Source organism: Anabrus simplex, chromosome 5, assembly GCF_040414725.1.
Source record: "Anabrus simplex isolate iqAnaSimp1 chromosome 5, ASM4041472v1, whole genome shotgun sequence".
NCBI classification, from domain to species: Eukaryota; Metazoa; Arthropoda; class Insecta; order Orthoptera; family Tettigoniidae; genus Anabrus; species Anabrus simplex.
The window spans coordinates 190,663,986-190,690,249 of record NC_090269.1 but is presented as its reverse complement, the minus strand read 5'-3'; the positions used below and the strand labels follow the sequence as shown (position 1 = coordinate 190,690,249).

Sequence of the window (26,264 nt, the reverse complement as noted above, 5' to 3'; positions counted from 1 at the left end):
TATTATTCATTCATTCATTCATTCATTCATTCATTCATTCACCTCGTTTCAGCCAACTGTGGACCACGTATTTTCAACTGTCTCCTTATATGGGCTTTGGCATTTGCGTAGTACTCCCACAATCGTTCGTTGTTTTGTTCCCTTCTTACCTGTGCCCATGCTTTTTTTTTTTTTTTTTAGCTTTGGCTTTTCATGGAAACCACGGCATTTTTGAAGTTTCTTCTAGAGTGAGACATGTTCCATGTCATTGCGTTTGACCTCCAGTTCTTCGACATCTCTTTCTATCTCAGTGAACCAGGCCCCTTTGATTTTGTTGTCCTGAAAGTAGTTAATGATCCGATTGGCCAATCTTGATTTGTTCATTCGCTCCACGTGTCTATGAAAGGTGATCCTTCTTTTCCGGTTGGTGTCGGTTATCTTTTCCACATAGGTGTATAGTTTGTTGTTATGTCATCTTCTCTATTCACCATTTTATTTCACAGGACCAAATAATTATCTCAAAATCTTTCTTTCTTTCTTTCTTTCTTTCTTTCTTTCTTTCTTTCTTTCTTTCTTTCTTTCTTTCTTTCTTTCTTTCTTTCTTTCGTTGGCCTTCAGTTTTTCAATCTGTCCTTTCTTGTTCATTGTGAGACATTCCGCAGTGTATAAAATCTCTGGTTGGATGACACGGCAGCAGTTCCTCAGCTTCGCATGGAAGGATATTGACCTTTTGTTATAGACACCCTTAGTTAAGTGGTATGTCATGTACATTTTGTTCATTCCTGACGCGAAGACATTTTCCTAGGAGACGTTGGATTCTCATAGTAATAATAATAATAATAATAATAATAATAATAATAATAATAATAATAATAATAATAATAATAATGTTCTTTGCTTTACGTCCCACTAACTACTCTTTTACGGTTTTCGGAGACGCCGAGGTGCCGGATTGTAGTCCCGCAGGAGTTCTTTTACGTGCCAGTAAATCTACCGACACAAGACTGACGTATTTGAGCACCTTCAAATACCACCGGACTGAGCCAGGATCGAACCTGCCAAGTTGGGGTCGGAAGGCTAGCGCCTCAACCGTCTGAGCCACTCAGCCCGGCACGTTGGATTCTATTCCCTCTCCCAAGTACTTAAAATATTTCTGCTCGCTTCATTTTTCGTTGTCTCAATTATTATTATTAGGCCTTTCCCAATTTCATTGGATCGACACTAACGTGGATTAAGCTCAGTTTTCCTAACGCCAATCCTACGTGGAAGGATTTATTCACTACTGCGTGGTTCTTCTTTTTTTTTGTGGTTTGTAGTTACGTAAGGGAAGACGTTTATTAAGACGAACACAGACACCCCGTCGCCGAGCTGTAGGAATTAACCAAATATGGTTAAAATTCATGGCTCTGACGACAATTGAACCCAGGGCCTTTTGAATAGAAGACCAGTATGATAACCATTCAGCCAAGGAGCTAGACTATTACTATTAACCCAGTCCAGTGGTGTTGGGGTTGCTTGTTCCCCCTTTCCAGAAGCCGCATATGCAATTCTCCGTCTGTCCAAGGATTTTATTTCTGGACTGAGGGCTGGAACAAAATTGACTCAGCCCCATATGATCAAGTGAGAAGCCGTCTGGTGTGGCACCCGGTTACGAAAGCCAAGCATAAGGGCTGAGGATGTCGTCATAATGGCCCGTGACACTCCCAACACCTGCAGGCTATCTGGCTCGGCAGTAGTCGTTTAGGCAAACCAAGCTTTCTAATTAGTAGTATGTGCGATGGTTCTTTTTGTAATAAAGACAGGCGTTACAGATAAGTACCCGTACGTTTATAAAGTGGAGCATCGATATCTCGAATCACCTCGGGAGCTAAATTTCATTTCGATTTATCAAAATTTCGAGATATAGAGAATGCCGTTTTTGAGCATGTATAGCACATGATGGTATCTACGGGCTTTTACTGGATACATTATTTTTAACAGTATTTAAAAGTATACAAACAAACTCTATTTTACGGCATCACCTTAATTATAATCCTTATTATAGTAACTTTTAGAAGACAAGATACAGTACATACAGTAGTGAAAAAGAAAATACCTCGTTTAACACCTTTAGAAAACATCCCTTAGTCTCTTCTGTTTGTTACGGTTAACCTTTCCTCCCTTCACGTTGAACCTTCTCGACAGTACCACGCAGCCGAGATTCGTAAATGGAGCTTGTCATCCGCGACTTCGGGGGTTACGTTCGTACGTGGACAGTAATGGACACAACCGAGAAACAGCGAGACTTCACCAGTTTTCCGATCACTAGAAGTTCTTGTTTTTCGGTTCTCGTCATACTAGCCCCCAGTATCATCCTAACCCTTTCACCGAGCGAGTTGGCCTTGCGGTCAGGGGAGATATTGGGTTCGAACCCCACTGTCGGCAGCCCTGAAGATGATTTTCCGTGATTTCCGATTTTTACACGAGGCAAATTCTGGGGCTGTACCTTAATTAAGGCCACGGCCACTTCCTTCCCATTCCTAGACCTTTCCTGTCCCATTGTCGCCATAAGACCTATCCGTGTCGATGCGACGTAAAGCAAAATAACGTAACCCTTTCTGTACTTGTTAACTGTTCCTCACAAACAACAAACGCCGTATTGCACAGTTAACGCTGCACAACATTCGAGTCACAGAGTATATTTTGCTTCAAGGGAGGAAATATTTGCTTAGAGAAATCGAAAAATTCGTGTAACGCAATTTCGAGTAATAGAGAAATAAATACACGCCAAGAATAGGACAAACGGCCGGGAAATTTAAGTTACTTCGAGATACTGAAAATTCGATTAATGGAGGTTCGAGATATCGAGGTTCGACTGTATAGCGGATCAGTCAACACGAAAGATCAATAATGACTCATAAACATAAGGTATTCGGGACGAAATACATGGGTGACCATATCGCAGATTTCTTATCAAAGCGGCTCTGGTTCGAATCCCTACCAATGCATGTGGGATTTTTGAAATTCCATGTCCTCTGGTTCACATCTCACGTCAACTATAGGTACCGCAGCTATGGTAAGATATCGACAGTAAAATTATATAAAACCACAAACTCGGTTGATAAAAATCACATGTGCACGGAACTCTTTGACATGGCCTTAGCGTCTCGCGACCGTGAGGCAACCCGCCGGACATCGGTGCTTGTTTAGTTGCATACTGGTATCATACGGCGTCAACCCAAGACGAAAAGAAGTGATTTCCAAGCGTTGGCAACAAGGTGCAGATTGGCATGACATGAGTGGTCATTACATTTACTAACCGATCAGATTCATTGTACGATGCCTTTACAATATAATAGCATTCCTTTAATCGAATAAGAAAAATAAACAAACGTAATATTGAATCTTTCTATATCGAACGATTCTGGGAAATATTATTCGCTACTTAACGAGCTTGCCTGGTGGTCGTGAGCATTAAGGCGTCAAGTCTATACGGTCTGACACCGTGGTTAGCATATTCGAAGCCTGTTGGTCGAAAAAATGTTCACTCTCAGAATATTGGCCGGCAGGGTAGGAGAGGTGGTGGTTACACAAGTTCTAATGACTAGATTGCGCGCCAAAACCTGGATTCATTTCCAAATCTCTCTGCAGTGTTCACATGGAGTGAGGGCATATGACTCTGTTGCTGGTAATTCGTCCATCGGACCCGTTGATACTATTCGACAGGAGTAGGCTATGTGCCGGCATGTTTCACGCTCTCCCTTTCCACTATTATATCACGCCATTCAGCTCATTAACTCCTGTGACGAGGTTGGCGTCAGAAAGGGCATCTGGTTGTAGAAACTTGCTATGAAGTTTCATCTCACCACTTACCCGATCCTGTAGAGAAAAGGGACAAGGATGGACAACATTATTCGTTAGTTGACTCATACTGAAGTGAAACAGGTTGTCCTAAAAGGTATTTCAGATAGTTTTGTAAACAGAAAACAGAGAGACTTCTAGAACCTAGAGAATGGGTGCTGTGGTAACGGTGTTTCAAGTTATCTATGAAAGACATGAGTTCGAATCCCAATCAGGAAGTCAAAAGAATTAGAAATACGAGTCTTGCTTCTAAAGCTGCTCATGGCTATGAGGCTCGCAGAACCTACAACAGGCTAATTACTGGAGTAAAAGCAGCCAGGCACAGAGGTGATCACTCTATACCATAGAACTGAATTTACAGAAAATGGAAAGAGTTATCTTTGATTCCTTACAGGTCCATAGCAAAGCTGACCTTAATGTGCATCCCAGTAACGGTATTCATCTAATTTGTACGTTGATGACGTTGCTAGGAGTTACTTTAGAGACTCATGAACGTTCTTCGGGTGTACTCAAATGGACTGACGACTACGGGTTCCCCAGCTCAGTCTGCCATTTTCCCACTTACTTGCACCTACCTCCACGATTGAACCTTACTATTCGAACTCTTTTGGTTAATTCTTCTTCGACCCCGACAATATTAGGTTCGCAAGGCCTAGGGAGTGTTTCATTTTCACGTCTTCAAACTGATAAATAGATAAGTCCAAATGAAGACTATATCTGTATTTCAAAAGTAAACAGTTATATAATACTGTAACAATATTGATCAATTTATTTTTCAAGGTTCCGATATGAGCGCACTATAAAGAATTATGTTCGCCAGGTAGAAACCAAGTAGCAACGTTTTGTTAGGCATAAAGTAAAACAAGTCAAAATGCAATAACTACGACGGCTGTGTTGGAATAACGACCAAGACACATGCAATTTATAAAACGGAACGTCACATTTCTGTGGTTCGTATTCTACATACAAAAGGAGGCCGATTGCTATGATCATGAAAACAATAGTCACTTAAAACTGCAAACTCGTCCCTTTGTTAGTTTGCACCACAAAATACAAGGCCTCCAGAGGAGATCAAGAATTTACAAAATCAATCAGGTTTGTGAATAATTGTTGATATGTTGATTATAGCCATGGGACCTCCAGCTTTACGTGAATCCGAAACAAAATGTTCGACCCTTCATTTCAAAAGTCCCACATGCGTTGGATGGGATTTGTACCGCTATTACCATTCGACTGGTCCGACGGCTCTGCACTCCGAGCGACCAACCAAGCAGAGGAGGGGTGGTCGCGGCTCTGCACTCCGTGTGACCAACTGAGCAGAGGAGGGGTTGGCCGCGACTCTGCACTCCGTGTGACCAACCGAGCAGAGGAGGGGTTGGCCGCGACTCTGCACTCCGTGTGACCAACTGAGCAGAGGAGGGGTGGCCACGGCTCTGCACTCCGTGTGACCAACCGAGCAGAGGAGGGGTTGGCCGCGACTCTGCACTCCGTGTGACCAACCGAGCAGAGGAGGGGTTGGCCGCGACTCTGCACTCCGTGTGACCAACCGAGCAGAGGAGGGGTTGGCCGCGACTCTGCACTCCGTGTGACCAACCGAGCAGAGGAGGGGTTGGCCGCGACTCTGCACTCCGTGTGACCAACCGAGCAGAGGAGGGGTTGGCCGCGACTCTGCACTCCGTGTGACCAACCGAGCAGAGGAGGGGTTGGCCGCGACTCTGCACTCCGTGTGACCAACTGAGCAGAGGAGGGGTGGCCACGGCTCTGCACTCCGTGTGACCAACCGAGCAGAGGAGGGGTTGGCCGCGACTCTGCACTCCGTGTGACCAACCGAGCAGAGGAGGGGTTGGCCGCGACTCTGCACTCCGTGTGACCAACCGAGCAGAGGAGGGGTTGGCCGCGACTCTGCACTCCGTGTGACCAACTGAGCAGAGGAGGGGTTGGCCGCGACTCTGCACTCCGTGTGACCAACCGAGCAGAGGAGGGGTTGGCCGCGACTCTGCACTCCGTGTGACCAACTGAGCAGAGGAGGGGTTGGCCGCGACTCTGCACTCCGTGTGACCAACCGAGCAGAGGAGGGGTTGGCCGCGACTCTGCACTCCGTGTGACCAACCGAGCAGAGGAGGGGTTGGCCGCGACTCTGCCGTGGCTCTACGCCTCTGCATTCGGGAGAAGGAGATGGGTTGGTCCCCACCGTCGGTTGTCCTGAGAATGGTTTTCCGTGGTTTCCCATTCTCCTGCACTAAGGCGAATACCGAGACAGTTCCTAGTATAGGCCACGGCCGCCAACCCTCTCACCTTCTCCGATACAAATCTCTCGGCCTGAGAGACGGCGTCACCGTCTAGGAGGCCCGCCCCCCCCCCCTTCAGGGGAGAATGAAAACATTTTTGTAGTAGTAGTAGAGAATCACTAAGGTATAAACAGGTCACACAGTACGTCTGTTCTCATTACAGTAGTAAATAGCACGTCTGCCTACAAAGAGCGAGATTCGAAATCAACTTCCTTCAGTTCTATTTTATACCAACAAAAGTTGAAAATATTCAGGCTTTTCTGGTCGGGAAATCCTTCCTTCATGAAATATCTGCTTGACAAATAGAGATCAAATTTGGCAAGCTTACAGCTGATACCTTCGATTAACACACAGGCTGCTTATCATCATCCTGTCTCTTAGGAGCAAATTCAGGAAAATAGAATGTAAAGCAAAGTCAGAAAAAATGTACAGTTGGGACTCATAAAAGTGAATACGCTGTCTAAACGGTAAGTCCTGTTAAATAACGGAGCCTTCCAACTGTGTTTCGAATTCGATTTACTAATTTAAAAAAGGACACACATTTTCTTCCTAATTCGAGCATTGTTAAGGAAAACAAGTATTTATATTTTTTGACACATTCTTTATCCGATTAAAACTGAAATAACGGGCAAACTGTTAGCCTTACAAACAAACGGTGCATACATACAGGATTCAGAATTATATATTCTATCATATACAAGTGCCCATTCGTGATTTATCCTTAACTCTAACGATTTTCCAGAAAATTGCGCGTTTTCTTTTACGTAAACGGAGCATTCTCTGCATGAGACCGAGGACGCTCACGCGTTCTGCGCTGAGTTCGAAATACTGTACGTAAATTTCATCGACTAATGTTTGTAAAAACTTCTAATATTTTATGAAAATGAAATGGCGTATGGTTTTAGTGTCGCGAGTGTCCCAGAACATGTTCGACTCGCCAAGTGCAGGTATTTTGATTCGACCATTTAGCCATGGATCCGGAATTCTTTCCTTTATGATAATGATCTACACAGTAAGGAAAATAACTTTATATCACTCAGTAATATGTTATGGTCTATGATATGTATTTTCGATAAGTATCACCTTCGAAATTATTTGCCGGGCTGACTAGCGCTGGCATTCTGACCCCCACTTGGCAGGTTCCATCCTGGCTCTGTCCTGTGATATCTGAAGGTGTTCAAATATGTCAGCCTCGAGCTGGTAGATTTTCTGGCACGTAAAAGAACTCCTGCGGGACAAACTTCCAGCACCTCGGCGTCTTCGAAAACCGTAAAAGTAGTTAGAGGGACGTAAAGCTATTATTATTATTATTATTATTATTATTATTATTATTATTATTATATTATCATCATTATTATTATTATCATCATTAGAAATTGTATAAGATATGCGCTTCTTCTACGGAAAATTCAGCCTCCGTTTCGTGCAGGTAAGGAGGTGAGGCAACAGAGGAATATCACCCCTCCTACTTGCGCGGCGACGAAGGCAAAGAGTGAGGAAAAGTAACCTGCTTCCGCACAGTCACGATGTCCCCGAATTTCTTTTCCTTTCTTACGAGAAGTCAGGCGCAATCTACTATAGGTTGATATTCACATCAAACTGGGAAGAATTCTGCGCGTGTGAAGACAAGAGTAAGCGCTAGTATATCATAATCCAAATATGTTTTCTGTCTCAACTGTGCGTGCTTCTAGGAGACTGTACTTACTGCTCCTGATCTCGTTGAGCAAGTTGTGACTGACGTTCAGCAACTCCATCTTCTTGGTGCCCACAACAATGTCGTAGGTCAACACAGGCATCTCGTTGTAGCTGAGATCCACCTCCTTCAGACGGTAAGGGACCCAGGGGGAGCTTGGAAAAGTCTGGCGGGTGATGAAGGAGATCTTGTTGTGGCTTAGGTTCACCTGAAACACATTACAAGAAATTTACTCACTGGTCGTCAGACAGTGGTATGACGACACACGTCAATGTACTTTCTGTTCAAGATTGTTCAAATTAATTTAAATACTAACCCGTGTATCATATTTGCCACCATTTTCGATTCATGGTTCACCCTGGTCAAGGGCTAAAACGGCGCCCCCTCATCCAGGTTAGTATCTGATATGATATTGCCAGCGAGTTCGGTCTCAAAAGTCTAGTAATACGTTTGAAGAAATCAGCACATTGACGGTCCACCTCCATGGCTAAATGGTCATCATGCTGGTCTTTGGTCACAGGGGATCCGGGTTCGATTCCCGGCAGGGTCGGGCATTTTAACCATAATTGGTTAATTTCGCTGGCACGGGGGGCTGGATGTATGTGTCGTGTTCATCATCATATCATCCTCATCACGACGCGCAGGTCGCCTACGGTTCAAATCAAATGACCTGCACCGGGCGAGCCGAACATGCCCTCGGATCACCCGACACTAAAAGCCATACGGCATTTTTCTTTTTTGCACATTGACTACATGGCACATCTAATATCTGCAGGCCGCCCGGCTAGACAGCACGATCAATATCCTTTAATATGGATATACATATATGTATGTATGTTCAGTCTTCAGCCCTAAAGCTGGTTGGATCCTCAACAGCTCTGCCATCAGCTGTCATAGATGGCCTAGGCATCTCTGAAGAGGCGTACTAGGGAAACGAGGAGTGAGGTAGTTTCCCGTTGCTTTCCTCACCGAGCCAGAAGTTGCTGTTACATATCAGTCTGCCAAGCCCACTGAAATGCATGCATCAACCGACTCTATGAGCAACGCTTTAACACCATTCATAGCAGGGACTGGCTGCACAAGGAATCGCATTACTAGCATCACTCATACCTCAGTCACTTTCATATTGTCAAAGCCAAGGATAAGACAGAGACAGATCAATGAAAGTAACAAAATTGCTCTAGCCCATACCAGAAGACATAGTGCACTGTAAACACTAGGTCCTGCCAGCAAAGACATTATACATATATAATTACATTTATTTTAACTAAAGGTTAGATGTACTTGTCCTGACACTGAAACTATTATTTTCAGGGACGAAAGAACAAGACTACCAGCGTGTTTTAAAATAAGTTGAACAAGGAAGTTCTAATTTTTCAAAGAATGGGATTACTTTGTTCAGGCAGGGAATGATCTTAAAAGGCGATGAAGTAAAGGACTCCCTATGTTTCTCAACTATATATATATTGTCAGGCTCGGAAAAGAACAAGAAATCCAGGGGAAGTCAAAGAGATAATATTATAGAAACAAAGGCTGTAACAAGTAAATAGAAGCGATACTTCAGCCTTGCGATTATCACTGAAACATCTCAGAAATTGTAAGCCCATGAGAGTGAAGTAAGGTAGTATCTTACCATTTTCTATGATTACGAGGGAAGATTCGGAAAGGGAATCCGTTGTGGTTACCAGAGGATCCGAAATACGACAAGGTATGGAATCAATTCTGCTTTCAAACATTTTGCTCCAGCGTATATCAGCGTCCTTAACTCAGAAAGTTAATTACAAAATTCTAATGATATAAGTATGATTATTATTATTATTATTATTATTATTATTATTATTATTATTATTATTATTATTATTATTATTATTATTTACTATTGTACCGCTTGGTACACCCCTACGCCGCACCTTTGAATTTTCCGCGTTAAGTACTCCTCTACAGGAGAAACTCTGACCTTTAACAACTGTATCAATTAATAAGTTTCTCAGAAGATGCCACTACCGAAAATTTTGTGATTACGAAGTTGTCAGTACTGTGTGGATTTCAACCTATATTGTTTTCTATTGATCAAGAAGTGTGGACATTCTCTCATATATGTCTCTACTGTAAAACTGGGATCATGCACCCTGGTGCGAAGTGAATGAACTTTCTTGAAGAAATTTTGTATTCAGAAGTTTTTGTCTTTACTAAATTTTGTTCTTTCATTTGTGGGTTGGCAATATTAATCTTTCTTTCCGCCAGTTTTGAACTTAGCCAATCAGTAATTTCTGCAATTAATTTCCAACCAATCCTAGGTTTCTTCTTCTATTTTGATGTGTAACTTTAAGCGACTAATAAAATGTAGTGGGTGTGTCTTAATTATTCATGAAAGGTCTCGAATCTTCCCTGAGTGTTTAAAAACTGTTGATTTTCACGGCTCGTCGCCACTTCTTCAACCTCTAGCTTAGTGTATGGACGTGTAGCAGGGGGCGGGTAGCGCCTCTTCCTTCGGGCAGCAGCTCTTGAACAAGGTAATGGCCGTTTAACATCTTTATTTCTTGCTAGCTCAGCAGTTTAACCCTCGGGGAAGGTCCTAAACCTTTTCAATGTAACCTACCTGTCTACAAATGTAACTTAGTGCCGGCTTATGTAAAATTTTCTTATTACTTTAACTGTAAATCGGGGATAGAGAGTGCTTTACCCTCTCGAGCTCCTCTGCATTTTTGATTTGAGGTGACTACCTTTTCATAACCGATTTTCTTCTCTTCTTAATGTGTTAAAATTTTTTCTTATACGAGTCTCCTCCCTAGTTTGGGAATAGCCCCTGTGTCATCGGCCTAGTGCTCCTTAGGTTTTAAAAGGTTTCATGTAGGAGTGCAAGCAACGCCTCCATTCATCTTGGTATTTTGGGCCACTTAATTAATCTGTTCCTTTCCACTGAGGCCCAGTAGGTTGGGTACGAAAGACCCCGTTTCATTTGATGTAAGCGGTGCCTTGATGGCAATTTAGTGTAAAAGTCTGGTATTGCCTTTAATAGGCTTGAAAAATTGAGAGCGGCTCAGCTCTTTGTTGTGTTTGAAAAGTGCCTCTGGGAGGCTTGAGGGTAAAAGGTGGGAGCAAGTGCTCCATACAATAAGGGGATTTCTGCCCTTTGGTAATATGTGATTGTGAGCTGAGAGCTCAGGAATTGTAAAAGGTGGGGCTCGAAGCCCAGATCGTTAAAGTATCTCTAAATCTTGGCTTTCCTGGTCTTGTACCTGATTTGTTAACTTGTTGTTATTTGTTGTATGTTCAAATTCTATGTCAAAATTGTTAAGTTTTTGAAAATATAACCTTTAATTCAATTTTAATTAATATCTCAGCTTTGTACTTAGACCCATTCCAGCCCGCACCTTCTTTCACCTCTGCCTACCACGGATAACTCCGTAACAATTATTATTATTATTATTATTATTATTATTATTATTATTATTATTATTATTATTACTAGCATATACCAGCGGCTTCGTCCGAGTTTATTAATTCAGCCGTAAGATGTTTTAAACTATTTATTTCAAAGCAAAATAAAACATTATATGTTATTAACATACATCGTTTTTAAATAGGTACAGTACCTTCATTTTTAATAGCTGTGCCCGCGACTTCGAACGTGTTGAATTTTATTTTTGACTGATAAAGCTTTCTTGGCAACTTCTGAAGTATTTTGATGATTTTTCTCTTTTTCTTTTCGCATGAATCTCATTGGAAAATCTCTTCATATGCAATGTTTAGTGTACGATTTCCTTGGGCTATTTTCACTTATGAAGCTTCCTTGTCAACGTTTGAAGTAGTTTGATATACGAGGCACGTCCAGAAAGTAAGTTCCGTTTCAATTTATCTCCGCTGCAGCGCTGCGATCGCAGTTCCGCACATGCACAGTAGACGCTCTGTATCAAGGAGAAGAACCGTGTGCCATTTTGAGATCGCTGTCAGCCACGTACGCTTTGTTGTGCTTGTTTACAATGTCGGTGTTGATTGAAAATCCCGCCGCTTGTGAAATCAGATCTGTGATTCGTTTTCTGAATGCTAGGAAAGTGAAACCAATTGAAATTTATCCGCAAATTTGTGAAGTTTACGGACAAAATGCGATGAGTGATTCAATGGTGATAAGGTGGGTCCGACAGTTCAATGAAGGACGTAGTGACGTGCACGATGAAGAACGAAGTGTGCGTCCATCTTTGGTTACAGAAGAACTGGTTCACGCGATTGATGACAACATCCGGGAAAACCGCAAGTTTACAATTAGTGCTCTCGCTATGGAATTTCCCCAAATCTCACGATCACTAATTCATGAAATTGTTACCGAAAAACTGAAATTTCGTAAACTTTGCTCACGTTGGGTACCAAAGATTATTACTGAGCAAAACAAAACGGATGGGTAGTGCACTTCAGTTTTCGACCCGTTGTAATGAAGGCGGTGAAGAATTTCTGACACAGATAGTCACAGGAGATGAAACTTGGGTTTCTTACGACACCCCTGAAAGTAAGCGGCAATCAATGGAATGGAGGCACACTTCATCCCCAGCAACGGTTAAGCCGAAACAAATCTTGACACCTCGAAAAATGATGTGCACAGTGTTCTGGGACTGCAAAGGCATCTTACTCATTGATTTCTTACCGCATGGTCAAACAATGAAAGCAGATGTTTATTGCGAGGCACTTAAGAAATTGCGCCGCGCAATACAGAATAAGCACTGAGGATTGCTGTCAAAAGGTGTTGTTTTCCTTCACGACAACGCACGACTACACACTGCAAATGTGACGAGAAACCTCCTACAGGGATTTGACTGGGACGTGTTTGACCATCCTCCGTACAGCCCTGACCTCGCTCCTAGCGACTTTCATCTGTTCTTACACCTCAAGTCTTTCCTTGGCGGTCAACACTTCAACAGTGACGAAGAGCTGAAAGAAAATGTTTCCAACTGGTTGAAGACACAGGCGGCAAACTTCTATGAAGAAGGTATACAAAAACTTGTGCCCCGCTATGACAAATGCCTGCAAAATTTCGGCAGTTATGTGGAAAAGTAGTTTAAGAGTTGTAGAATTTTGTGCAATAAATAATTTTTCTGTATCTGTACACAATTTCGTTTTATTACCAAACGGAACTTATTTTCTGGACGTACTTCGTATATACAGATACTTCGTTTGTTGTCGATTTGTTATAGCGACCTGTGTGCTCTGCTGAAGGTCACCGATCAGCATTTATTACTATTTTATAGTCATTTTTGTTTGAATTGGTGTGAACGATTGAAGAGCAGTTTTGAAATCACGAATATAAATGTTTATTTCAAAAGCATACTTTGCAAGCTTTCTACTAACGAAGTGTTTAAATTTGGAAAACATTGTAATCTTGCGTCCCTTTGTAGTACATAATCGCTAATGAAGTATATTTGTAAAAATGATTCTCTTACATTACCTACTGGAAGAAGGGAACCAATGATGCACCTGCCCCTCTGTTTTAAACGTGGGCATATAATTCCTTCATGACTTCTTTAGCACCGAAAGAAGTCATTTGAAAAGCTGAATTATAACGTCTAATATTATTCATGAAATGTTGAGATTGATCATGTTTCCCACATACCAAAGACTTGAGTGGCTCAGATGGCTGCTGAATAGAGTCCAAACGCACTTTCCCAGAAGAAAAACAAAGTCGTTTTGACTCATCTTTCCACCTCAAAGCTTTACAGTAAATCCAACAAACATTCATGGGGCCTATCACTGATGCTGCAGAATAATTTATTTGGACATCATAATTGAACCCACTGTTATGTTTTTGTTGCCATGCAATATTACGCCTATTACTTCTTCTTATTTGCAATATTTGTCGCCGGTTCTCTTCACTTTCAATATCCCTCATAGCACTCGTCGTTGGTCTGGCTGTCACCAGACGCCTTTCTCGATCAAAATTGGTTTCTGACTGACGAATGGTACTCATACTTTTACGGAGCTGTGTTAAGCGCTCCATTCTCTGTCCTAGTGACTTCTGATATCGATCACATTGTTCAGTAACACGGATGTCATGTTGTTCTTGACATTCAAATTCACGTTGATTTTGGTGATGACGACGATCACTTTCCAATCGCTGCTCTCTAGAATCATCTGTTTCTAGATATCACAGCACAGAATGTCGAATACGGTCATCTTCTAATCACTGCTGTCCAGAATCGTCCGATTCTAGATTTCGCAACACATAGTGTGGAATACGGATATTTTCTAACCGCTGCTCTGTAGAATAGTCTGTTTCTAGGTGTCGCGAGACAGCGTGTCGAATACGATCGTTTTCTATACGCTGTTCTATAGACTTCTGAGATTCTTGACTCCTTCGTGTTCTATCTAACTGTAATCGTTCGTTCCTCTCAGAACTACTTTCATTCGACCTAGGCATGGATTGCCTCAATCGACAATTTGTGAGTCTACTTTCTCTATCCTGTTGAGATTCGTTTTCATATTGCAGTCTTTGACGTTTGGCCTTACTCGGTCTAAATGAAAATCAAATTTCTCTAACGACACAACTAATAACTTAACTACTCAATACGAACGAACACAAACGCGGCGCGCGTTGAGACTCAACCATCCGCAATAACCCGCTCGTGCGTACTGAGCCCGCGCGACAGCAAGCCTTTGTGATATTAAGTTGTTGGTGGGGGAAGCGGTGGGAGGCACCTTTCGATGCGGCGAAGGGTAACGCGTGGTGCTGGACACTGCTTCTTTAGTTTATTATTATATTTTCGCAGACCACCAAGATGGCTCCCAGCAGTATCCTTAGAAACGCCTAGAGTGTAGTTGTATGTATATCTAGTTAGTAGTATCTATGGAGACCAAGAAAATTTAGTGAGTGGGTGGTTGTTAAGGCAAGGTTAGCAACCAAAATACACTCTTAGTAAGTTATCTATGGATCAATTGTAGCAAAATCCAGTATGGAGGCACTTATATTAATAAAATGAAACCAAAATGTGCCCTCAAATCAATAAAAAAGCTGTAGGCTCTTAAGATAACACGTTCACACAACAACCACACCAAATAAATCCACAAATAAACCCTGATACCCACTAGCACTACGCAGAACACAAGAAAAGATGTTAAGATCGCGGAGCTCCACTACACATGATCTCTTGCTGAGTCTATACTTTGATCTTAGCCAAGAGGCCGAGAAGGGTTTTTTCATGTAGCTTTTCTCAGCAATACGTCATATCGACAAATCGACTACGTCATAAGACGCCTCGCTTAGCGAACTACATGGCTGGCTATTGTAGAATCGTTGAGCTGACGTTGCCATGGTTACGGCTGGTCGTTTCTTTATCGGATTCCTAGAGCAGGGGTAGAGTGGTGCCAATATCCCCATAACGGTTTGTTTTGGAGGCTTAAAACATGGTTTCCGGGCCTGTAGTGCTTACCGAGGTTTGTTCTTTGCGTGAAGGGGCTTAAAACGAGCGTTGTCTCGTCCCTGTACGACAAATTCGATATTTCACCTATTATTTTTATATCTTCCCCGCCCCCCCCGCCCCCCTCTAATTGTATTGAAAACTTAAAAGTATCCTAAGTTACTCCTTATACCATCATCTATCTGCTAGTGAAAGTCCCACCAAAGTTGGTCCATTCGTTTCGGAGATTAACCTGAACAAACAGATAGACAGAGAGACAAAAATTGTAAATATTGGTTTTTAGTTATAAGTACCGTATATACTTTAGTACAAACTTAGTAAAATGCTGTTATTTTGACATTACAACAGACACTTCAATTTTATTTATTTGTGTACATTATTATTATTATTATTATTATTATTATTATTATTATTATTATTATTATTATTATTATTATTATATTAATTAAATGAATAATTAGCAACACTATTTCTATAGGTACGCCTAATATTTAGCGTATCTTACTTACCCGCTCCAAGGAAAGGCAATCATCTAGAAGACCGTGGGTTTTGTTGTCCAACTTCTCAAGTTCGTTATAAGACAGATCCAAGGTACGGAGAGACACCAAACCTGAAAGAATGAAAGGTTTACCTTGTCTTCGGTATTAAGGATTGCATTTGAGTAAAATGACGATTAGAAATATCCATGGTATTGATAACATGTATGTTCATTAATTCATTATATATAATAAAGATTTCCAGTTTATAATTTCAATAGAGTCTAGCTTCCACCACTCAGAAAACAAAATAGTAGCTCGGACGGGGTATCATCATTTCTCGAGATGTGGGGACTGCAGTGTGTAAGGAGTCGTTAAATCCCATACTCAAGTATGCACAGGTTTCATTGCCAAATGAAGACTGCAATAACACCAAGCCATTTAGAATTGGTTGCTGCGTCTGGTGGTCAAGTGTTACTGGAGAACTACACGTCCTGACAAGAAAACACGCCCTCCCGGATTGCGACACTGCACCAACTAGTGACCTATATGCACAACCAACTTCTTGTATCAGCATACATGAATCTGAAAGACGAGACAAACCAAGCACGGACCAAAACACTAAAGATGAACAATAGGTCAGCGACATGTTCGTCCTGCAGCGAAACCCCTGGTCATTAGACAGACCTGTTTGCTATTTTTGGACCTATGATGCATAAGCCCGTTCTGGCGTCATTCACACAACGAATTCCGTAACTATGCAGATTCCGACTGCAAAATAAATGAGGGAGAGTGAAACTATCCACCAAATAGAACATTCCTTTCTACGAGAAATCTAGCTTGAATTCGAAAACCCTACAGTTGCTATGAGTCAAATAAAATATGGAACTCGTTGCAACAATGCTGTAAAAGGAAAATGAGAAAAACTCAAATAATTCGGAATTTTAAATTGTGCAAGACATTGGAATTACCTTTAAACAAGCCTCTTTGAAAGAATCCATTTCCGAGACCTCATCCGAACTCCATTGATGAATATACACAGCTCTTCCTTTAGCGTCTGTCTTTTCTATGAGCTTCGGTCTTTTTGTTAACAGAAATTAGTGGCATAGTCATGTAAGAAAATATTATCATGTCCCTTTTTTCAAGAAATACTAAATATTATAAACACAGGTTTATATATATGAATTTCAGTTTATCATTTCAATAGAGTCTGGCTTCCAGCGCTCAGAAAACAAAATAGCAGCTCGGACGCGGTATCATCATTTTTTGTCATGTACGGACTGCAGTGTGTAAGGAGTCATCAAATACCATACTCAAGTATGCACTTCCAAAATACCGAGCTCGATAGCTGCAGTCGCTTAAGTGCGGGCAGTATCCAGTAATCGGGAGATAGTGGGTTCGAGCCCCACTGTCGGCAGCCCTGAAGATGGTTTTCCGTGGTTTCCCATTTTCACACCAGGCAAATGCCGGGGCTGTACCTTAATTAAGGCCACGGCCGCTTCCTTCCACTTCCTAGGCCTTTCCTAACCCATCGTCGCCAAAGACCTATCTGTGTCGGTGCGACGTAAAACAAATAGCAAAAAAAATAGCACTTCCAAAACTTGGTCACTAACCTGACCAGTGTGCTCCTCCAAAGAAGCCTGAGAGGTTAAGTTAAAGCTCTGAGGTTAGATTATGACGTCATGTTCTTGGTGATGTCAGAGGTCAATTATCTTGCTGACGCTGCACCAATCAAAAATGCTGACTCAGCGAAATTCAAATCGCCCTCCGTGGTCCAGAACCGCCCTTACGCACACTACTCGCGCAGTCACTCTCTGAGTATGTTCTAGCACTTAAATGGGTCCAATATTACTTTTATCCCCTTCTTTTCAGTTATCCTTCCAGACTGGCAAGTGCACTTTCAGTAGAACTCTTAACAATTATCACTGAGAAAAATCAAATAAGCTGAGTAACTTTTAGTTAATGGATTCCATTATACGGAATAAAATTCCTCCAAACAAGAATTTTACAAATATTATTGAAGTCTCGAGTTCTGATAGTATTACGTTGCTATTTCGACGAAACTTGGAAAAATAGCATGTGACGGATTTCAGAACCTGTCCCGATTTTATAGAATACATATTTCACAAACAGTATGGTTGGAATAGAACGACAGTGGATCATAAAAGGTCAGAAACCGCAGGTTAGGAATCTGATACAACAGTTTGAGGTTAAGTAAATGGAACTTTAAGTTCCAATAATATTTTTATTGGTTTTACGTCACACCAACTACTTTTTTTGATTTACAGTGTCACCGAGGTGGCGAAATGTTGTCCCTCAGGAGTTTACTTTGTTCGGTATATGCAAGGTGTAGGAAATATAGCTGAGCAATAATCACTGGTGAGGGATCAGGATAATTAAAATGAGGATAGAAACCAACCCTCGTACTCCTATTGTCAATTGGCCGAAAGTTACATAATGTAGCTTTATAACCATTATGCCAACGCCCGTTACCGTGTTGAAACACCGGATCCCGTGAGAGCTCCGAAGTTAAGCAACATTGGGCATGGTCAAGATTTGGATGGGTTGCCACGCGCTGTTGGTGGGGGGTAAGGGAATGGAGGAGCGTAAAGGAAGTAGCCACCCTACCGTACGTAAATTCCGGCTCAGGCACACCTCTGTGGAGGTTCGGACCTGCTTTCGGGCAGAATACACCCTTACCTTTATAACCATTATTTATCACGTGTGAGTCGTTGTAGTCGTTCTACTTAGTCTCAGTCCGATATTTTTGTTTGTTTACTTACAAACAATGGTTTGAGTGAACCAGCTCAGCCTCTCAGACGTGCTTCACATCCACTGGACTTCACTTCTGTGACAAAACAACGAGCATACGACATGCAGAATGAAGAGTGGAATGAGTGGAATATATAAACAACAGCGTGGACACTATTGACCCCACATTCACCACCAGGCCTTGATTCTCCAAGTGGAATTCGAACAGTCGATAAATTGCAATGATTACCAGAATCACACTCAACCACGCTAGCTTTCGCAGTCATTTCTCCCGCATTCATGTTGCAGACACTCCATGTTGTACAAGTGACAGTGTCCTTGGAGAACCATTATCACACATTGTTTTCACTCAATCGATTTACTTTTAGGAAACAAACGTTCCTAAGGACAACAGTGAAATTACAGGAACCACTACCAATCAGAATGTCAACATGGCTCGCTACAAAACGCGCCGCAGCGTACTCCGCCATCCAGAAATTCCTCAAGAATAGACGCCTCTGCATATCGTCGTTCGCCTGCAAAAACAACTATGTAAAATATTTCAGCTTAGAACTTTGGCCGGTAAGGGCCTGTCATCTCAGATTCAATACTGTGCGAATATTGTCTAGGAATTCTCTTCATAATATATGTGTTGCGGGTCAGCATTTCTCCAAAAATATTATCACATAACGGTTTTCGCAGGCGCAACAACGACCATTCCTCACCTTATTTCATTAACTTTGAATGCCAGCTGGAACTTCAAACATTTCATTACCAATAAGTGCTCTTTGTGTGTATTCTGTTTAATATGCATATGTCTCTGTGCTGGCTGTATGGTCATCAGCAAGCTGCAAGTTATAAATAAGTTTTCAAAAACGGTTCCATTGAAGAAAGTATCGTATTCCTGCAAAAACATGGACATCCAGTTTTTAACAGACCTCGGCGTTTCATGATCACTAGGCACCGAGAAAGTTGGTTTCCCAACATAAATGGGATGTAAGATGTCGTGGTGGGCTCCATTCAAGGCGTTTGGAGCGCATATCTCGTCTCAAACGACAGTGTATTACTTGACCCATTTTAATATGCGAGATAGAGGGTGGTCCATATCCTCATTTAACCCTTTATCACAGCCTGTTATTATTGGACGATATTTTTCCTACAGCCTGTATATCAACACGTGGCTAACGTATTTAAACTCCATCAAGTACCGTCCGGCTCAATAGCTAAATGGTTAGCGTGATGGCCTTAGGTCACAGGGGTCCCGAGTTCGATTCCCGGCAGGGTCGGGAATTTTAACCACCATTGGTTAATTTTTCTGGCACGGGAGTTGGGTGTATGTGTCGTCTTCATCATCATTTCATCCTCATCATGACGCGCAGGTCGCCTACGGAAGTCAAATCAAAAGACCTGCACCTGGCAAGCCAAACATGTCCTCGGACTCTCCCGGCACTAAGAGCCATACGCCATTTCATTTTCCTTCAAGTACCACTGGACTGACAATGAGCTCATAAAGCCACGCTCTGCAGTCTAGAACTTTATAAACTGTGCTCGCAATACAAAACCCCAGTCAGAAATTCTTGGAATAACAATTCTGAGCCCCGAGAGTATTTTTAACTGGTATATCAAGAGAACTACATATCGAGAAAACAGAATGGTCTTCCTGTGTATCTGTGGCCTAGGGTCGAGTGTAAACGGCACGAGGAGAAAGTTCCCTGGCTGCAGCCTACGTCACTTGTCTTGCATCGCTCATACGTGCTCAGGTTATATTGGAGGATTACCAAAGTTCATGGCCCGAGCGAAATATAAGTAATGTCACAATTAATGACTGTTGTAAAGTGCCATAAAGTTAGTTTTCAGAAAAACTAACTTAACATATAGTCATATTGCATAACTGAACGTTCTCCATTATATACCCATACGTATGCAGGTGTTAAGAGAATACTTCGATGAAAAAGTAAGAAGTCAATGAAGAATTTTATTTACCAAGACGTTGGTTGTACTGGGTTCATTATGGCTGAATGAGATCGCAAGTGAGGTGAGTTTTATTCAAAATGTTGGGTCTTTTTCTATTTTGAAGTCTTATTTTCGGTGATCTCTTTTTGGCAACTTATGCGTAATTTCTTGGCCCTGGATATCACGGTTCATAGGACCTACTATCTTTGTTGAATTATAAACATTATATTCACAGTGAGGTTCATTGTTCTGTTTTTTAATTAACAAAGAAGGAACCAGGATCAATTGAAAAAGTTTGTGAAGTCATCATATTAATAAAAATGTGTTCTTTGACGGCACATGATGATGATGACTTGCTTTGAGTGCCATAATATCCAGGTCATCCGTCCAATTTGACGGAAGTGAAGTCATTATTAGTGAGCGCACTGTCACTGGCTTTTCATGGAAGAAGACATATCGAAATGATAAATAATAATAATGTTATTTGTTTTACGTCCCACTAACTACTTTTACGGTCTTCGGAGAATTTTGAAATGACAGGTGGCGTTCCTCTGGTTCGAAATGCACGTAAAGCTGGAGGTTCTGTGACTATGATCCTGATACCAACAATTACTTAGAGTTAAAATATCGTTTGCTTGCCTGCTTAACAGGCGAGTTGGCCGTGCGGTTAGGGGCGCCAAGTTGTGAGCTTGCATCCGGCAGATAGTGGTTCGAACCCCACTGTATCCCTGCATCCCTGAGTATTGTTTTCCGTAGTTTCCCATTTTCACACCAGGCAAATTCTGGGCTGTACCTTAATTAAGGCACGGCTGCTTCCTTCCCCCTCCTAGCCCTTTGCTATCCCACCGTTGTCATAAGACCTATCTGTGTCAGTGTGACGTAAAGTAAATAGTAAAAAAAAAAGTAAAAGAAGTTGACTCAGAGCGATGCCTCGTAAATATTGGTGTAACCTACTCTTTAATATTTCAACTGGATTTCAGTAAATTTAGTTCATTTTTTTAATTATGGCACTACTGAAAATGTAAACTTCATTGCAACATTGAGGAAACTTCATTCACACAAAACACACAAACATCCCACAGAGACCATGTATTGTGAGTAAATCCCTCCATATCAGGTTGGCATCATGAAGAGCATCCGGCCGTAAAACTGGGTCAAGTCCATATGTGCTTACGTATACCGCATCCACAAGTCCACCAGGCTGTAGCAAACGTAGTGTAGAAATACATTTTAATATTGAAGGTTCCCTGTTCAATTTGCTTTACGTCACACCGACACAGATATAAGTTATGGCGACGAAGGGAGAGGAATGGATACCGTGGCCTAAATTAAGGTTGAACCCCAGCATTTGCCTGGTGTTAAAATGGGTAACCACGGAAACCGTCTTCAGGGCTGCCAACAGTGCGGTTCAAACCCACTATCTCCCGAATGCAAGCTGACAGCTATGAGACTTTTGCTATTCTAAAAGCAATCACACCGTGAATGTATTATTGGACGCTTTTTACCTTTATTTCTCTCCGCTTCCATAGCGGAACAGTTAGCACTATTAGCTGTCGTCCTCGGGAGCCCGGGTTCGATTCCCGGTACTGCCAGAAATTTAAGAATGGCAAGAGGGATGGTATGTGGTTAAAATGGCACTTGCAGCTCACCTCCATTGAGGGTGAAAAGAGCTGCTGCACCTCGGTATGAGGACACGAGTTTACTTACTTTTACCTTTATTTCTGTACTGTTGAGGGAAATGAAGTAATTGAATAAATAACATCATCGACCACCAGATTCAACAATACTTAGAGAGACCACAAGAAATGGTATTTTTCTGTGTCATTGATGAAAGATTGAATTACAAAATGCTTTCATTTTTATCTCGAAAATAACATAATTATCAGTATCTTGTTTTGAATGATAAAGAAACGAATTTTTTTTTTCCTTCCAGTAGCTTTACGTCGCACCGACACAGATACATCTTATGGCGACGATGGGGCAGGAAAGACCTAGGAGTTGGAAGGAAGCGGCCGTGGCCTTAATTAAGGCACAGCCCCAGCACTTGCCTGGTGTGAAAATGGGAAACCACGGAAAACCATCTTCAGGGCTGCCGACAGTGGGATTCGAACCTCCTATCTCCCGGATGCAAGCTCACAGCCACGCACCCCTAATCGCACGACCAACTCGCCCAGTAACGAACAATTTGAGAGAGAATATGTTTACTTGGCTGTAAAAAGAAAATATTTAATTGGCTGAGACACTGAAGGGAAGCTTATAAATACTCATGAAAGGAAAGTATGCGGATTAAATATACCACAACATGGCTCCCTCTTTGAACGGTATCTGTAATTTCTGTCATTAATAAAGCAAGTGATTTGTTTTAAAAAAAAGTGGTTTTCCTTGACGTCATTCAGCACTTCACTAGAAGTTCTTACATTCCAACAGCACTCCACCCATTAGCCTTTCTTGTATCAGCTTAATGAAACCAATGTCGTCATAGATGTACTGGAAGCTTTTATTCAGAGATGATTTATATTTTGGACTCTTATTTGGTTACTGAACAGTTTGCTAACAACCGCATCCTTGGCAGTGATAGACAAGCTTAGGTGTGAGTTACTGCGCTCCATGGACAAGCATTTACTATTTTAAGGAGTTCATCGTATAACGACCACCTCACTGAAGAATAACAGTTTAAGGTTCGGATCTCGACTAAGTGATATTTTCAAAGATTAAGAAAAGATAATTTCAAAAAAAAAAAGTAATATGCATACGTGTTCAGGAGTTAAAAGTTGTTAAATAATCAGTGCTTCACCCCGGTGTGGCGGTATGCACATCTCTCAACAATGTACTACTAGCCAGCTGTGGTATTCCTACTGATAAGACCGCTGCTACACTAGTTATTTTATGATTGAAACAGCCTGAATACCTCCATTTTATGTTTATTTGATATTCAGTCGGCGAAATGAAATCATGCTTCCTAATCGGACCTTGCCGCCTGGTGCTATTTATTGATGAATGTGCAATATTTCTGTATCTGTCTCCTGGTACAGGCCAGAGCAAAATGTAATTCCTCCGAAATTTCAGTCTCATTTATGACTGTGAGAGTACGGAAGGTGCTGAGGTAGGGGTGGTGCTTATAGAACACAGTTAGTGCATATGGGTGCTGTGGAAGGTGAGTCGTACTGAAATAGCAGTTTCCAGACCAGACTACGCCTCGCTGTAGTACCGCTATCGGTTTTTGCGGTCATACTCTTCGGTGGTGCTATGTGAGGATCTAACCAGCCCACGAGGTGATGACTTGACAGACACTGAGGTCTTATAATCACCAAACGCAGGCATTTTGAACAAGTGGAGATTCGTATCTTGCCTAGTGCACCGTCACTACAAAGTGCTTCAAAGGAGGCTTTGAGTGGTGTGTCAGCCGTGTACCTGGAGAAGTATAGCATTCCAACTGATGAGCCTGCTGCCGCAGTCTTCTTCTTCTTCTTCTTAGTCTTCTCCTATCGCTTTTCCCCCCACACCTCTGTGGTCGCGGGTGCGAACTGTGCCGAACATGTGGATTTGGCCCTGTTTTACGGCCGGATGGCCTTCCCGACGCCAACCTATGTTCTGTCTGGTGTGTTGTATGAATATGAAGAGCAGTGTGTTGGAACAAACACAAACACTCAGTCCCCGAGGCAGAATAATTAATCAGACGCGATTAAAATCCCCGACCCGGCCGCGAACCGAACCCAGGATGCTTTGAACAGAAGACCTCAACGCTGACCATTCAGTCAAGGAGTCGAACTCCTGCTGCCACATTGGGGTCCAGAAAGATACTAACCAGCGACGACATTCTAAACCGATGAATTTCAATTATGGTTCTCTACTGGAAATTTCATTCTTTATTAGTTCTAATATTGTAAGGCTACAATTTATATATCTACACAAATTACGGATATATATATCTTACAAGTTGTTTTACGTCGCACCGACACAGATACGTCTTATGGCTATGATGGGACAGGAAAGGGCTAGGAGTGGGAAGAAAGCGGCAGTGGCCTTAATTAATGTACTTTTGCCTGGTGTGAAATTGGGAAACCACGGAAAACCATCTTCATGGCTGCCGGCAGTGGGGTTCTAACCCACTACAGCTATCGAGCTTGGCGGTTATATATATTATGAAGTAGTTAGTAAACATAAAATGTTCTACGAATTTAAGACAAAACTGTAGACTTCAAAATTAAAAAATGCTCATGAACTGTAAAAACAAGGTGGTTTTCTTTCAACAAAAATATGTGCTTATTTTCAATATTGAAGTCAGTGATTTCATTCCCTTAATATGTCCTCTCCTGATTTATTAAAACAGAATAAGTCCACTAGTCCCGCAGCATTTCTCAATTGTTGTCGGGTCCTCAGCCAAAATGCTAACTGGATCTCCAACAGCTCCACCATCAGCTGTCACAGACAGCCTGAGCAACACTGAAAACTCGTACTAGGGAAGTGAGGTATTTCTTTGGTCCCATTACGTATCAGTCTACCAATCATACCGAAACGTGCATACCAAACGGCCCTATAAGTGACACTTTCACACCATTCATAACAGGAACTGGCTGCGTTCAGGAATTGCGTTTCTTAGCAACTTTCTTATTGTCGAAGTCAAGTATAGGATTAAGACGGATGAATGAAAGGAACACACTTGTTCTAGCTCATACCAGAATACATAGTACATTGTAAACGTTATAGGTCAGGACTATTTCTCAATTATTAGGAATATACACTACGTAATATCTGGTTCTGACAACCCCTTTGTGTGGTCTGAAATTGTATATGTTCTCGTGCATCTTATTCTCCATTAAAGGTGCGTCTATTTTCAATTCTTTGTCTAGTACAGTGAACAAAGAAACATACAGACATCCTGATATAAGTGCTGATATAATATCATATACTCTAATGAACAACAAATAATGAACTCTATAAAATCTTCTTTGCTATGATCAATTTTGCGGGACTATGTCTAGGGTAGTTAATTCAGTTAAGGAAGTGGAGTCGAAGACCGACACTTCCTTAACCTAAGAGAAAGAAGACAACTAACTCCCATTCAACAACTGATAAATTAGGTTACTTCTCTACGGTCTCCTGGATGTGCTGCATGATTGAGTAGGCTACGCAAACCCAATCAACGAAACTGAAGACGCTTCTTTCTTTGAAATAGAGCAGAACTTACAAGGAATAACACTTTGCTATCGAGAATTCGTGCCCAAGTTTTATACCTTTGTACGGCGAAAGAAAAGGGTCCTCAAGCTGTAGAGAACGTCCATTACTTAGGAAGTGAAGTAATATAGGGGATTCAAGGCTAGATATGAAAATAAGCATAAGGATACAACTCAGAAAGAAGGATTTACCAGCGGCAAAACACTGGTTACGTAGTAATATCCAATACATGTTCTCTGTACAGAGTTTTTATAACCTGTCATTCACGATTATGATGTGACTGTTTATAGTACCAGCGAAATATTTACCTTTTATATTGTACTTATTATGCTAATCTTGTACTTTTAAGACTAATGTAGCTTCTGACACGTTTAAATAAAATTTCATGTGAAAATTGGAAACCATGGAAAACCATCTTCAGGCTTGTCCACGAAGGTGTTCAAACACATCATCTCCTGAACACAAGCTTACAGATTCAAGAACCGTACCGTGTAACCAACTCGCTCGGTACCGTTATATTTAATCCAGACAATTAGAACATGATAATAATTTTGCAACTGAAAGTCTCAGTAGCACGTAAAGCTGAGGTGACATCCAGTGGTTGGAAAGGAAACTACAGTAATGGAACACCATGACCAATGCTTAAATTTCACAGCACGTTATGACGTGACCTTGAGTGAGCTCATTGCAAGGCCCTCATCTACCA

At 41.7% G+C, this 26,264-nt stretch overlaps 1 protein-coding gene across 1 annotated transcript in view; it reads right to left on the bottom strand.

Moving 5' to 3' along the window:
* The window catches only part of conv (convoluted), a 167,285-nt gene that overhangs the window by 14,071 nt on the left and 126,950 nt on the right, over nt 1–26,264 (bottom strand). The window contains exons 9-10 of the mRNA XM_067148423.2: nt 15,713–15,813; nt 7,813–8,008 (exon numbers count right to left, since the gene is read on the bottom strand). Of these exons, the coding sequence (XP_067004524.2) occupies nt 7,813–8,008; nt 15,713–15,813 (297 nt within the window). The remainder of the gene's footprint in view (nt 1–7,812; nt 8,009–15,712; nt 15,814–26,264) is intronic.